Source organism: Tiliqua scincoides, chromosome 1 (assembly GCF_035046505.1).
Source record: "Tiliqua scincoides isolate rTilSci1 chromosome 1, rTilSci1.hap2, whole genome shotgun sequence".
In the NCBI taxonomy this organism is placed as follows: domain Eukaryota; kingdom Metazoa; phylum Chordata; class Lepidosauria; order Squamata; family Scincidae; genus Tiliqua; species Tiliqua scincoides.
Window position 1 is genome coordinate 47,729,329 of NC_089821.1, and position 16,563 is coordinate 47,745,891.

Genomic DNA, 16,563 nt, shown 5'->3' on the forward strand with positions numbered 1-16,563 from the left:
TCTTCTGTCATTTTATCTTTCTGGAAAAATGAGGACATACTTGGGCATAGGAGATGTATTTGCATGTATCCTTAGAAGAAGAGGTTTGGCAGAATATGGTTTTCCATGACTAACCCGCCACTTTGGGAATGGCTACTATTCAGCAACTTTGGAATCTTGTGGCTGGTTTTTGTTAAGAGATATAGTATGCAAGACCTCATGTTGATTTTAAATTCGTGCTTGTACATTTTGGAAAAATGTCCCTTACTACTTAAGTGATCCTTGGACACCTTTATCCTGCTGTTAAGAGGGTTATTGCCAATGCAAATAGCTAATACAACAACCAACCTTATATTAATTGATGAAGGTAATTTGGTGATTTATGATTTTGAGCAGGTTAATTCATAAGGCAGACTAGAAGCCTCGCTTTGAATGAGAATACAGTAGCAATTTGGTGTTCTTCTATATGTTATGTTGAAGGCTTTTCCCCAAGTGAGTGTGCCATCTTTGGAGTGTGTGTGCTACTACTGACCAAGGAAGAGTGGGCTACTGTATGGGATCCAAGGAGTTTGAAATAATTTGGGACTTTGGAGGAGGTTTGCCCGTACTTTCTCCCCTCACCCCCTGAGCTTAAAGTGAAGAGTGGGAACCTGCCAGGGAGGTGAAAGCAAAAAGTTTAAAAGTTTGCAGGTTAGCAAATGGACTGCAGCAGCTTTGAGGTATGGGGGGATTGTTGGTTTACAGTTAACCCTGGTGCCCCAAGGCACTATGATCATCTCCTGAATACAACTGCGTTTATTTCTAGTTTTCTTATTGCTGTAGTTCTGCCTTTTCACTTGTTCCCTTATTTACAGTCATCATTTATTGTGGGAAATGCTTCTTTCCTTGTTTAGGCCATTGTATTTGTGTTACTTTCCTGTGTTTGACTCTGTGTGTGTGTGTGTGTGTGTGTGTTTTCTATTAACCTTTCTCTTGTCTATAATGAAAAGGAAATTGTTTCCAATAAAATTCATATTAAAAAAAAAAACCCAGGAAACTGGCTGCATTAGTTTACAGCCTCATCATCTTTGTAAACTTTTCACTGGAATAATGAAAGCTAAGCAAAACTTGATTGTTCTAGAAGCTTATTCTATCTTTTTCTCCCTCCCTCTCTAGGCTCAGGAGAAGGTTTGGGGAAAATAATCCAAAGATTTCCTTTACAAGATTTGGATGACACTCCCTTTCCACAGGGAATAGAGTTGGTAAGTTGAACTGTAGCATATATTTGTTAGACTTGGTAGCCTGCATATAGATTGACATTTGTTTGTAGAATCTAGTGTCAAACACTGAGAATGAAGATAGGGCATGTCTATAATCCAGTGAATTTTTGAGGTACAGCACCTGAGGTACAACACCATCTCTGAATCATCTGTCGTATGACAAAATGTCTCCTCTTTGTGGAGATCTTGTGATACTATATTTTAACAATGCAGAGAGTCAGAAAAGACCTCACTGTGTGTCTTGATGTTTTAGAACAAAAAACACACTATCTGTTTGCTTATAAAATATCAAATTTTAAGATAATATAGATCTCTGAAAACTGTCATGGAAAATAAGTCAGATTCCTTGTACACTTCCAATAGTTCATTGAAAAATATTGAAATAGACTGGTGAAAGTACCTATTGCTTTATATCTTATTTTACTTTCGTGTCTATTACCTTGTCCAGTGTCTCATCTCCAACATTGTTTATATTTTTGGAGGAAAAAGAAAATGGGGAATGAAAGGTGGGCACAGTTCAGATGGTGCAATACAGTTGGGATGTGCATGCACAGAAGTAAACTTCAATATTTACATTTTCTTTTGGCTCAGAAGCTGCTTAAGAAATGGTGTTGCACACGAATGGGAAATTGCATGTGCAACACTAAACACACACCCGCCCATAAATCCATCTCATGGATAAGTCGAGGGTACCAATCTACAACCCGTGGATAAGTCGAGGGTAAAACTTAGGGGTGTACAAAATTCTTTTAGTTCTTTGAAAACAACATATTGGTAATTGTTCTGAGGTAGCAATAGAAAGTCAAAAAGAAAAAAAGGAGCCATTTTAGCTGCTGCTTCAAACAGGAAGGGAGATGAAGGTGCTTATCCTATTCTTAAGGATATCCTATTCTTATCCTATTCTTATCTTATTCTTAAGTGTCCCCAGCCATCACAAGTAGATTTGGGGGAGTGGGCTGGAATATTTGCTTGTATTACTGTCCTTGAGAAGGATATGAGCCAAGTAAAGAAGAGGTTTTGCAGCAGAATATTTTCAGGGGTGTGTTAGGTAGTAGAACATTATATTTTATGCTTGAAACTGGAAAAAGGAGTGTAGGCGATCCCCTTCAGATATTCTGCTGCTTTAGTTTTCAAATATCTATAACATGCTAGTTGGTAGTTTCATCTTATTTTTAGTATAGTAGTACATTCTCTAAGAACATATTTTCTGTGTCTTGTAAAAGTCACATTGTCAAGAAAATATTTTTTCGAGATGTGGTCCAAGAATCGTTTAATGAATACTTGGCTAAGCTGAAGCTGAACTCTGTTCTTGAGAACAGAATACAGTAAAAACCATCAATCCTGAAATTATAGTATGTGTACAAAAAGGGTTTCCCTGTAAATTAGGCTTACATAGTTGTCAACAACTGAAAACTTTCCAAGAAGAATTCCACATTTTTCTGACCCTTGGAAAATAGGTAATGACATCAGTAACTTGCTTGGTGGTGGGAACGTTATAGTATGTATTGAATTACCATCTGATTCAGGCATGTTTAAAGGATTTGAGATAGGTGGGAAGAATGTTTAATGGTCTAGATAAATGTTCACAGATGTCAGTAATACTTTTGAGTGATGGGTTACCTTTCATTTTGTCTTGCAAAATTCCTGTCCACAGCTGTGACTCTCTGGTTGTATTTCCTTCATGGGGGACCCAATCTGCGTGTCTAGTGAGATGAGACCAGATGTATTACTTCAGTGTAGATATCTTTTTTCTTTCTTTAAAATCTTTTTCATAGAGATGCAGTGAAACCGTTTCCATTTTAAACTGCCAGAAATTTTTACTTTTCCACCAACTAGATGGGGGAGGGGATTATTCATCTTTCTTATGCCAGCTCTCAACACTCATGAGGATTTCCCCCCCCCATTTTTCAATCTTATTTGTCTTCATCTTTTATTTCACTCATCTGTTTCTCATGCTCCCACTTCTCTTCTATCTCTTCCATGCAACTCATCTATCTGTCATTTAATTCTCATTAATGGTGTTTGGAAGCCTTGGGTGGTGTTGGATGCCCCTTCTGTTATTGGATTGAATTTGGCTTAGTGTTTTTTGTTGTAGTTATTCAGTGCTGTCTAGGACTGAGGAGAGGAGAGGATACACGTATTTTTGAAGATTTTGTGCAAACTTTTTATCCCCTTGAATTTGCAGAACTACTATTGTTCAAATGTGTTGGGGAGAGACCTGAGGGTGCAGTTCAGCCAGGAGGAGTGCCACCTAGTGGTTAGCACACACACACCCTTCTTTTTCTTCACATTTCCTTTTACTGGATTAGCAGGTGAATGGGAGAGAAAACTGGTAGTACTACCTACTGCTACCATCCCAGGCTAAGGAGATCAGGCAGAGAGAATTAATCATGTTTCCAAGGGAGCTTATGTGGGAAATTATTAATAAACAGTTCCTTCAGGAAAAAAACAGGATGGGCAGTTTTGCTTCACCTTGAGAGGGACATAGCTAAGCCCATAAGATAAGAGCTAATAAATTGGTTGTGGATCAGCAGCGAGGAGAAAACCACTCTATAGAAGAATTTGAGAGAGTGGCCTTAAAAAGAATGCAGGTTCATTCCAACAAACACCAAAAAGACAATATATAAGAATATCCATTATAATGCATTAAAAATATTCTAGTTCCTGACACATGTGCCTCTGTGTATTTAAGTGTAATGGTTGCAGAATGAAGGGAGGATGAAAAGGGAAAACCAAGTTGGAGGGAGGTCATTGCACATGGGAAACATCTATGTTTTTATCCCAGTCCTTAAACTGAGGAGGAGGAAGACAGGAAGTGTTTAGAGAGGAGTTTGGAGGTAAAATAAAGAAGTGAGGAAAGCAAATTCAATTCAGTAAACCTTTATTGGCATAATACAGGTGTGTGCCATTTAATGACAGGTATACGTTCTCTGATTCCTGTTATATGATTAGGTCATTAAGTGAGCATTCAGTCCAATCTATTGCTTTTGTTGTGTAAACATACAGTCCCTACCATATGGGAGATAGATTTCTTCTTCTTTGCATTAAGAGCCTCTCTGTTGTGTAAACAGACACTCTGCTATAGGCTATGGGAGACACGATCGCCTCATTAAGAGCATCTTTATAGTGCTTTGACCACTGTCATATATGCAGTCTGTTGGTAAACAAATGGTTGTTAAGCGGTGCATGCCTGTACACACAATCAAAGAAGGTAAGCACATAAGTATAACAATATCAGATAAGGGAATCAGCCAAATTTATTCCTATCCATTTTGCCATCAGTTTTAAAAATTAGCTTGGCAAGAGGCTTGGTATCCTCCTCAATGACGATGCACCATATCCCCCCTAGTTGTTGTACACAGGTTAAGGGGTCCCATTAAATCTGCTATATAGAACTACTGACAGCATCACATTACACCTCGTTAGTGAAAGTGCTCTGCGGTTTTGTGGGCAGGTTAAAAGATGTAAAAAAGGGGCTGTCCATATTTTAAGGGAATTGACAGATTTAACAGAGAACATGTCTTGTTAGCAGTGTCCCACTGCTCCTGCTGCTCAATATCTAAGACCATACACTTAATTGTTTGGTAGGCATCTACTTGGTTTAATAATCCTATTAGATTTGCTTCTATGCCCATTGACCTAATTTTCTGGACAAAATCTTCTAGACCAAGAGAGGCTCTGCCTCTGACAGAAGATCGCACTCAACACCATTTTTATATAGTATTCTCAACCAGAATTTAGCCACTCTCAACCAAGCTATAGTTTTCTGTAGATGCTCGCCAGATTCTAAGCATAGTGTAGCTTATGGAACAGAGTGGGGAAGCCCTAGAATTTTCCGAAGTAGCTTGATTCTGTTCATTCCAACGGTTCAGGGAACTTATCACATCTGTGATGCAGTACCGGCAGCAAAGGAAAGGCCAACCTTGCTTTGTGCAAGGCCTTTTACAGACCTTGAGCTATTGCAAGACCTTCATTCATTCATATAAGTTCATCTTTAATATATTCATATATGTAAACTTATGTAAATTTATTCAAATTTTAAATGTAAATTAATTATTTTCCCCCCGGCCCCTGACACAGTGTCAGAGAGCTGATGTGGCCCTCCTGCCAAAAACTTTGGACACCCCTGTTGTATAACATATGATGTGTAATTTACAGCAGTATGCAATGAAACAAACCAGAGTGAAATATCTCCATTATATCAAAAGTTGTGGCCAAGAAGTCAAAAAACAAAGATACAACTGTCTTATGTAACAAAAAGAAGACTTTCATAACTGAAAATGGACCAGTGAGACTGAATATTTGAAGAGCCAATGAGATTTTATTATGGCAGAGCATGGAACCAATAAGGTGTTAATAAGGTGACATCATGGGAGGGTGACATCACTAGTGACCAAAATTGTGTTTTTTAGGAATAATACCATCATGTTTTATACCATTTGATGTGTAATTTACAGCAGAATGCAATGAAACAAACCACTCTGAAATATCTGTGTTCTATCAAAACCTATAGCCCAATAACCAAAAAAGGAAGCACAATTGCCTTATGTCACAAAAAGTGGATTTTCTTAACTCGAAACCGACCAATGACCTGAGTGTTATGAGACCTAACAAGGTGTTATTATGACACAGCATGGAACTAATAAGATGAGCAAGTTCCCTTTTCCATGTATCAGAGCTACTATTCAAACTCCTGTTCAGTTGTGTGAGTGCCATCAGGTTGGCCACTGCTTTTTTGTTGGTTACTGATTGGTTTGGTAACCTGTACTGTTCTGTAAATAAATGGAGTGATACAATGAGTTACCAGACTGGGTGGCACTAACCCTAGTAATACTACTGGTGGGAAGGTTGGGTGCTGTTGGTCACTGGCTTAGATTAATTTTAAAGTGGATTCTAAACATTCATGGTAGACTATAGTCTATCAGTAGACAGTAGTTATTAACAATGATGGCTACATTGAATTTCCAGATGCAGGGGCGGTATGTTACTGAGTCAGGGGTTGGTCCAGTGTTTGTGTTTGGAGGAGGGGAGCCATGAGCACTCTTAACATCAGAGCTCTTGTCAATCAGTTGTGTAGACTTGGGCTCCTGGTTGAACTTTGGCTTCTATGACTGAGGTTTGCTGGGCAGGTAGACCTGGGCTCCCACCTGGACGTGAAACCCAGATTAATTAAATTTTCTGTATGGAGGTGGTATCAAAAATTTATGGGCCTGGGTGTCAAATGATCTAGCTTCGCCACTGGGGTACTGCTTGGGTACATCCCAGATGCCAAGACTGAGCCACCTTGGAACCATTGAGAAAGGGAATTCACAGGTAAGCTCAAATGTCCCCATTTTTTGGTGAACACTATCTGACAAGTAAGCTTCAATACTTTCTTTCTGATTTAAACTTGGTTGCCATCTTTCATGATTTTGTTATTTACTATAATGAACAAGATGTAGTGATTTTTTTACTCTTTGGGTATTTTTTACAATTATATTCTACAAACAAACCTAACTAGTTTACATAACTGCTATTATGTGGGGTTACTCCTGAAGATCATTTAGAAACTTCATCTTTTGAAAAATGCTACTGTGAAACTACTGAGCATCTCCTTGTGAGTGAAGTATATCACTTCTTTGTTGCTCCGCTTGGATTGACTGTAAATGGAAACATACTGACAATTCAGTGTACTGCTTTTAACCTTTAAAGCCCTAAATGGCCTGGGATCAGAGTATATGAAGGCCTGCGTCCTCTCATAGAACTGCCTGTACCCTGAGATCTTAGGGGAGGGCTCTTTTAAGTGTTTCACTACCAACAGAACAATATCTGTCACGTAAGAGAGCTTTCTCTGTGGTGAAAAATCATGGAACTCTCTCCCACAGGAGGTGAGGTCTGTGCCCTCACTAATTCAATTTTGGTGCCAGCTGAAAACCTTTTTATTATAGTTGGTTTGCCCTCTTGATTGTGGCAGTAGTTGGTGGTTCTAGCTAGTTCTTCAGATCTCCTTTAGGCATTATTGATTTATTGTTGTTTGGTTGTACTTTTAGTGATTTTTACTTTGGGCTATTAGCTGCCTTGAGTACCTCCCTAATGAGGGGAGAAATTGTGGTTATATTTCAACAACTCGAGGAGATGTCATGGTAGAGGAGGAACCTTTCTTAACCACTGTGGATAGGGTTGCCAATTCTGACTGAAGCTATTCTTGCAATTTTTTTTTTAAAAACTAGAATAGAATAGAATACAGTAGAACCTCCAAAGTTGACCACCTCTCTATATTGACTGCCTCCTTAAGTTGACCTAATTTTCACAGTATGGACAGACACTGCATATACACTATGGGGGACCAACCTCTCTGTATTGACCACCTCTATAAGTTGTATCTTGACCACTTCGACCATTGCACAGAGTATTAATTTACCCTCCGTAAGTTGCCCACTGAACAGATACTGTGGGCCTGTGTTTTGTCTGGTTTGTCCCATCTTGGAAAAGCAAGAAGCCAAAATCCCTCCCCTCGAAAATCCCTCCCCTGTGCCTGCTAGTGCGTGTGTGAAAGGGTTTTTATAGGTGGGCACACTGCACGTAGCCGACAGACCTGTGCCGGCTGCCGATTGTACCTGGACATGTACCAAGTTGTGAGGGACATGAGGTTGCTTGTGCATAGTGAAGCCACTGTCCTTTCACTTTGGTTCCCATCACCAGTGCATTACTTTACACTTATATTGAAACGCAACTGCTATTTTGCTGCCTATTCTCCCGGTTTGGAGAGATCCTTCTGGAGCACTTCACAATCCCTTCTGGTCTTCACCACTCAGAAAAGTTTAGTGTCATCCACAAACTTGTCCACTCCCTGCTTATCCCTGTTTCCAGGTCATTTATGAAGATGTTGAAAAGCACCAGTCCCAGGACAGATGCTTGAGGCACTCCACTTTCCACCTCTTTCCACTTTTTTTGTCAATTGCCCATTGACGCCCACTCTCTGTTTCCTGGTCCTCAACCAGTTCCCAATCCATGAGAGGACCTGTCCTCTTATTCCCTGATTTGTGGAGTTTTCTCAGTAGCTTTTAGTGAGGGACTGTATCAAACACCTTCTGGCATTTAGTGAATCTGAGGAGGCCCAGTGGAGGCCAGGCAGCCTAAGTAAAGAAGTGTTGTTGTTTTTTTAGCTGTTGGGGCTATGTAACATGCTACATGCTAAGGGCTGGCAAGGGATAGCATTGGTCTGCCTGTCTGCTATGAAACCAAGTATTTTTTTTTAACTTACAATTTTTTTAAGCTTATGAATTTTCAGGCTTTTTAAAAACACTGATTGTGGACTGTTTATTCACTGTCTCTTGATATACGTAGATATAGATGATATAAATAGTAAGCATCACAAGAGGATCAATTCTCATTGATATTTGCAATAAAACTTTAAAAAAATCCAATCTAAATAATAACTTGACCTTGCATTTGTTGTCTTGGGAGCTAAACATGATGATATTTACATGCCTTTTTTCCTTATGTTCACCACTTCCCTATGTTGACCAATTCCTCCAGTCCCTTGGGCTGTCAACTTAAAGAGGTTCTACTGTACTTTATTGTCACTGTACAAGTACAATGAAATTTCAATGCACTCCAAGACATGGACATAAAACATTTATATAACAAACTTATAATCAAACAATCGTATAACACATTCACTCAGAGATGTAATAAATAAATAATAAAACCCAGTAAAACATTTGAAGATGCTGCATTATCATATTCCTAATGATTTTTAAGTTCATTGTTCAATATGATTATAGCTCTAGGATAAAACCTATTCATAAATCGTGTGGTGCGTATAGTTTGCCAGAAGGCAACAATTCAAAAAAAATTATAAGCTGGATGAGAATGATCTTTAAGAATACTATGTGACTTCTGCAAACAGAAGGATATAAAGATGTCATCCAGGACTGGTAGCTTGATCTTAATAATGGCCAGTGCAATCTTTATATAATTCTCTGCAATACTCTTTTATTCACTGCAGAGGTACTCCTATTTGATGTCATTTAGCTAGAGAGGCCTGTTAAAATCTTTAGGATTGTTTTCAGTAGTCTGGGAGATTAATGCTGATTCTGGTAGTCTCTAGGTCAGTACTAGAGGTTGGTAACCTTAATTCTGGTTCGTTTCAGATTAGCTGTCAAATACATTTAGGAAGATAAATTCTTCAGTGTGTGAAATTTTAGGAACAGTCTGCAGGGTTCCCCAGGCTTCTAAAAGTGAAAGTGGAGTGATCACGCTCCGGTTTTGCAGAAGTGGAGCGCATTTGCTTCATTTTCACTTTTGGAAGGTTGGGGAGCCCTGCAGATGCTTGCGCACCTTGGGAAGGCAGCTGCAGGGACTGGTGATTGCATTCCAGTCCCTGCAGCCCCCTGAGCGACGCAGTCCTGGGGATCGCGTTGCTGCCTTCCCTCCTGCCCCTGCCGTTTAAGGGGGCAGAGGCCAGGGCCTTCAGCCTGGGGCATTGTGATACCACTGCCTTAAGGCATCAAAAATGTGTGGGTATGCTCTGTCATCATTGGTATTCACTTAAGTATTTAGGCCAAATTGGATTAAAAGGATTGGGTATCTGACTAATATTTGTGACACATAAGGTTATGAGATAGTCATATGCAAATATGTATGCTGAGTTTAAATTTTTCTACTTCTGCTGTGCCTGTGGTTTCATACGCTGCTTGATGAGTCAATGAGTCTGCTCTCAATCATGTTTTTGTAATGTTTAATTCAAGTATGTGCATGTATTTCATGGTAACCCATGTTGCTAAGTAACTTTTAGGCAAGTACATTGTGTGGAGACTTTTTACGTAAAAGAAAATTACAATCATGGGTAAAAGGTTCAATTTTTATTTTGGTTAATTTTTCCCATTTTTGACTATGGATAGTGTACTTGGAGGCTACTGTAAAGAATATTTGGATTTTATTAAGCTATTTATAATGAATTTGCTAGCGCTCACTCGAAATACTGATAAATACTCGGTATTTTGGGTATTTTGAAAACTTACTTGGTTTAAATTTTGAAAGTAGGTTCAGGTTTCATATAGGCTAATAATACTTCAGCTCAGGAGATACTACCACCTGTTGAATACTGAATGCTTCCTGATTTCATAACTTGAGCTTCCTCCTTGCTTGCAAATCCCCCCTCCCATCTTTTTCAGTATTAATCCATTTTTCCCCGGCCCACAGATGTATGCATTTGGTCCTGTTGCATACATGTAAAGTTGGGCAGAAATGGCTTAATCATAAGACCTGCAGTGACACTACCCTATCCATGGTTAGCTTTAAACCAAGATTTGAAGCTGAATTGGACACTGGTTAAAAGTACCCATAGTTCACATTACACAGATATTAATGTGCATTTCTTTTCCAGCATTAACTATACAATAATTAGCCTTAACAATGTTGTTATGTTAAATATGCACCAACTTGTCCCATTAAGAAATATTATATCTCAGATGTTCTCAAACATTTGAGTGTCGCTATCCACCTTGTGCTCCATGGTGGGTCATGATGCTGCCCACAAAAGCCGTACTTGGAGCCTCCAGAGGTGGCTTGGGGGTCTCTCTATGTGTGAGTGTTATGTTTTATATAAATAAAAAAAAACTTTGATGAATGCTGCTTAGCTTGTTGCAGATGTGTCAAGCTGGTTAGGTAGACATAAACATCTTATTGTGGAAGCAGTGTTACACCAGTATATCAACACAGAAGCTGTTGCTTTGAACGAGAATAATAATAATAATAATAATGATAATAATAATAATACAGGTATTTATATACCGCCTTTCTTGGTCGTCAGATTTCTCCTCAGACTTTATTTCTAGGCGGTTTACATAGGCAGGCTGTTTAAATCCCCATAGGGATTTTTACAATTAAAGAAAGGTTCTATCTTTCAAGAACCACACAACATTTCAGATGGAACTTTTGCGGTCTGTTATCACTTTCTGGCCTCCTCCCACACAGGCTGACAAGCAGCTCCTTCCGAAGAGCAGGTGGAATAACTCGGCTCAGCTTGTCAGCTGCTTCAAGGTCTCGCAGTTCATGGTGCCGGTGGCCTCGAACTGGCGACCTTCAGATGTTATCTTCAGGCAGTTGGAGGCTCAACCCTCTAGACCAGACCTCCTGCCCTGAGAAGGTTTATTTCAGCATCTGAAGTATCAAAGATGGAGGCAGACTATATAAGAGGGCACCTTTGCAGATATAGCACAATTTCTAGAGAGGACATTGAGTTGTGCCTGTACAGGAGTGATGTACATGGACACGTAGATACTTGTGGTAATATGAAGAGTGGCTGTTGCCTACTCATCTGTACAATTCTGGAAATTTCAAGGTAGGGGGATGGTTATGGTTTTAAAAACATGTATTTCTACTAAATGTTAGTTCCATTCTGTGAAAAGTTTATTGGTGTGTTCAGACATATTCCTCTCTCTTTTGTGCCTTCTCATCTGTCTTTCATAAGCATCTATTTAAAAGTCATCATGTTCATAGTGACAACTAAGTCCAAATAGTTTTAGCCCACACAGCAAGACAATGGTACAAGCTACAGAGCTGACACAGAAATATAGACTCATCTTCCCTCAAAGCACGAGTCAACAATTGCCTACTGCACCTAAAAGACCTGTTTGTGACTACTTACCTCCTTAGATGCCACAGTGATCTAGTTTTCAGCAGCACCACTTGAACAATCTCTTAAAACTACATTCCAGAAAAGCTTATTTCACAATGAATGTTCATTCTGGCTGCAGTAATGTACTTGCAGAGACTTGCTGACATTTTTAAAGTTTCTAAGATGTATTATTGGACCCTTTTCATATCTACTGCATGACCTTTTGTATTAGATTTGGCTTTCTTTCCCCAAATAATAGTAGAATTGGCAGGATGCTTCAGGAAAGGGGCAGTACATATTTTTTCCATATTTGGGCATGTTCCTTATAGGGAAGGTGTTCTAGCAACAGTGCTTTTTGTTGGATATAATGTAAAGTGTCTCCTCTTGTCACTTTTATATCATTAACGAAAGTACTTTAAACTAAAGTCGTCATAAAAATCCAGCTGCCAACCGCTTCAAAATTTCTGACCTTTTTGGATCTGTTAACACATCTGAGATGAATGTTCTGTTCTTCTGACATATGAGACCATGTGTTGGAATCCTAGTTGATCTCCTTCTGTCTGAGCTTTCTGACCTCACTTACTAATTTTACATGTTTATCCTGGCCTTCTTTCAAGATAGTTCAGAGTTCTACATGTTGTCTCCAGCCTCATTTTATCCTTGCAACAACCCTGTAAGGTAGATTTAGGCTGAGAGAGACTCAAAGTATACCTAAGATGAAATTTTGTGCATTTTTATTTGGAAGTAAATCCCAGGATGTTCAATAGAGCTTACTCCAAAGTAAGTGTGCATACGTCTGCCACCTCAGTGTGATTCATGAGTGACTAGAAGTCTGAGATATTTTCTCTAGTCCAAGTTAGTTATAATCTATTTCACCACACAGATTCTTAGATGTTCCTGAGCCTGGATCTTTATAGGTTGGCATGCCTTCTTAGAATCTTCTGCTGGACATTTATTTGCAAGCCTATCTGATTTTTACACGCTCCTTCCACTCTGCTGATAATGAACTACTTTGAGGAATTTTTTTTTTCTAAAAATCCTTTGTTTTAGACAGATTCTAAGCAATTGGGAAGCTTACGTTTTTGTGTAGATTCATAATTGCTTGTCATACTAGTTTGGTGATATTGATGCGCCGTTTATGATTGTATACTGGGATATCTAAAGAAAATACAAAAAAATCACAGGAGTATTTGAACTAGAGCTGTATATGGAGTATAAAATGTGATACTGCTCACCTTGTGAAGGTGAGCTTTGGGAAGGTGGAAATTTTCAATTAGGAAAAGTATTAAGCACCATGTTCCATCCTTCTTCCTCACTGCCCAATCTGAGTCCCCCCATCCCATCTCTACTTTGAACTTAAGAAAAGTGGAATACCTTATTGGGATCTACTGCTTTCTCATCTAATGTGGCCTCCAATCTTTCTTTAGAAATTTGTTCACCACCTTTTCCCAGTAGTACTCAATATAGCTAGTTCTGATCATGTCCGGGAGATCAGGTCAGACCCTCCAGTGCTGGTTTGGAATCTGTGCTGAGTCAAATCCACAGGTTCCAAATCTGTGGATAAAAAGGGCCTACCTATATATAATAAAAACTATATAACAATTAAACCAATCTGTAAAAACATTAAAATTGACAAATTTGCCCTCCCATATTGTAACCCAATAATCTTAACCATGGTGGGGTAAACAGTGGAAGATACGATTATTTCACTTACACCTTCTCGAGCTTAGTTGCAATACAGAATAAGAACTAAGGCATGGTGCCAAAGACTTCACAGAAAAAGGTGGACTTCAAGAAGGAATTTGAAGAGAGCGCCTTATTATTCCCAATGTGAAAAATTATTATAAATATTAATATATCCTGGTGTGTCCTGCAATATTTCACATACTGACGTTTTTTACCTGGTGACAAAAAATTATATGTTTTAGCTAACTTCAGCTGAGTTATTTCTTGCGCTCTCTTTAATTCCTTTGAATTATGCCTTGTGGTAGATTATGGGAGTAGGGCAGTTTTCTATACCAAAGTAGGAGGCCTCTAAACCCCCCCCCCCACGGTTGCAGTTGCCCTGTTTTTGCACACTGGTGCAAATGTGTTTGCATAGACCTGGGAGAAATCACCCTGATCATGTTGTGAGCCACTGCATATAAACTTTGTAGTTTATAGTGATAACTGCCACGTGGGGTCATTTTTAGTCATCCATGTGATGGCTGTAAAGCATGAACTCCTTCAGTGTCAGAGAAAAAGTGCAAATTATGAGATGTACATAGAATCTCAAAGAATGTAGCATAAGATAATTTTACAAGCCATGTGTGTGTCTTGATATCCTATTAAATAATCATAAAAATAGATGGAAATAAGGAAGGCTATTTATTAGCATTTATAGTAGACATTACACCAAGATAATCTTCTGATTAGGAGGTTGGTTGCAGGAAGGGAGGGAGAGGCATTTATTAATCAAATATGCTGGAAGAACAGTTATGAATAATAACTGTTCCATGGGCACATTGGGCCTCAAACTATTTCACTTAATATGTTTTGTAATAATAAGTCATCTTGGGCTTGAATCTGGATTGATAATCAAATGCCCTGATGATTAATAGTTCTGAGATTGTCTTAAAAACTCTGTAGAAATACTGTTGCCTTTCTTAATGTACCTATGTTTCCTTATAAGTACTATTAAAGCATTAATAAAAATAAAAGCATTCTTTTTTAATGAGTTAAAATAAGTGACACATCGTAGTTGAATGTTGTAAGACAATTAACCATTTCATCATATGCTTAGTTATGTGTCATAGCTTAAAATAAGTTGCTTTTTTCATTAGTTGCACTCATTCTTTGAAAGGAAAGCTAATAAAAGAACATGATTTGTATTGACCTCTCAAGCATAGGAGTAATAATATGCATGCACATTGTAGTATTAATTTTGAAACATTTGGAATAGTAAATTAAATTCTGACAGTGAACCTGTGCTTCATCAGGTAAGGTCGACTGGATTTGCTGACTCTTATTCCAGAATTCTTCCTTACTGTTACAAATATTTTAATATAATGAAATGCTTACAGACTTGCTAATCTTCTCATGTGTTCTTCTCAATGGTGAGAAATGACCATATATAAAGTGGACCAGGGGATCTGAAAGGTATTCTCCGGATCAGAACTCTTGATCACTTTTATTTGCTAGTTTTTTCTCTGTGTCAGTATGCTAGATTTGCCATATGAATTTCTTGTAAGTCATAGGCTAGGGTGGCTTGGCTGATGATCCCACTCAGAACAGGTAGCTTTTCATAATGTGTCTTTTTCCTGTGCTGCACAACAGTGATGTACAAAGGTCATTTGGCATCTGGGGCCCATAAATTTTGAGATAATATGTAATAGGTTTCACATATGTAGTGATCCTTCGAGATCATAGCCCCAAACAAAACAGGGAAGGCGTGCCTGTCAAGATAATATGCAGTGGGCTTGTGTATACATACAAAAGCTGTTTTGTTGTATATAGAAGAAAGGCAAACGTACATTTATGAAAAAACATTTGGTTTTCTGAAATGCCTGCAACAAGCTATTTATTCCCAGTGGTAGTCCCAGTGTAATCCAGTTTTTGTTACATAAGGCAATTGTGTTTTCTTTTTCTGGTGTTTTGGCTATAATGTTTGATAGAATAGAGCTATTTCAACACAGTTTGTTTCATTACATTCTGCATGAAATAGTGCATCAAATGATATGTAACACAATGGGATTATTCGAAAATACCGACTTAAAAAATTGGGAGGCAGCCTCTGTCACTCCCTTGTGGCTTGGCACCTGGGACCTACCGGCCTTCTACCTCCCATTTGTATGCCACTGCTGGTTGTCTTGGTTAATTGCCTATGTACATTATCTGTTGTTTTTGCAGACATAACCTAGTATTGGAGTTTCATTTTTGGCACTGCAGACTCCAAATAAGAAAATTCTAACTGCTGGGCATTTGGAAAGATCTCTTCTACACTACCTGGTCCCCCTTCAAAAGGCAGCCTCTGTTGTTGTTTTTTCCCCCTTTTGTCCTTTTAAGTTTTCATTTTTGCAATTTCATTGCATTTGATGTCATGTACCAGTAACTTTATTGTGCTACAGTAAGATTCCAATTCTTTGGCACCCAGTTGTTTAGCACTCCCAAATAACCCAGCATCAAAACTGTCCAAGAGCACTCCCATCTTGGAACCAGACTTCCAGCCTTGCCAGTCCCTGCACAGGTACAGACATGCCTGGCTGAGTGATGGCATAGCCGACGCATGCTGCAGAAACCATCTGGGGGCAACCCAAGCAGCTTGGCAAAAAATGTTAGTAGCAACCCTGTTGCTACAGCAACAGAGACATTGGATCAGGGTATAATCAAGGATGGGATAGCACCTCCTAACAGTCTGGCGTATTCAATAATTTGATATTACCTAATTACAGAAGGTGTAGACTATTGGAGTTTTATAGTATTCCTCTGCACACTACCCTAACTATTGGTGTAAAAAGGCAGCAAAAAGTTTTATAAATAAAATAAAATGATCGTATCCTCTGTTCAGAGCCACATCAATAAAATAGAATTGCACTTAAGCATCCTTGCACTGCCGCAACAGAGCTGATCACTGCATTGCAACGTTTATGTACGTGAGGCTGTGCTATATGAGCATGCTTATGACATGCAGCTTCATGGCATAATGCCAAAGGTGAATGGAGAGGTAGCTCAAAAGGTGAAAAG

At 38.8% G+C, this 16,563-nt stretch overlaps 1 protein-coding gene across 6 annotated transcripts in view; it reads left to right on the forward strand.

Annotated features, from left to right (window-relative positions):
• The window catches only part of SBF2 (SET binding factor 2), a 344,987-nt gene that overhangs the window by 69,780 nt on the left and 258,644 nt on the right, over nt 1-16,563 (forward strand). For all 6 annotated transcript variants that reach the window (XR_010794990.1, XM_066639834.1, XM_066639835.1 and 3 more), the window contains exon 2: nt 1,135-1,220. Coding sequence is in view for 5 of the 6 variants with exons in the window: in XM_066639834.1 (XP_066495931.1) it covers nt 1,135-1,220 (86 nt within the window). In the remaining variant the exon portion in view is untranslated. The remainder of the gene's footprint in view (nt 1-1,134; nt 1,221-16,563) is intronic.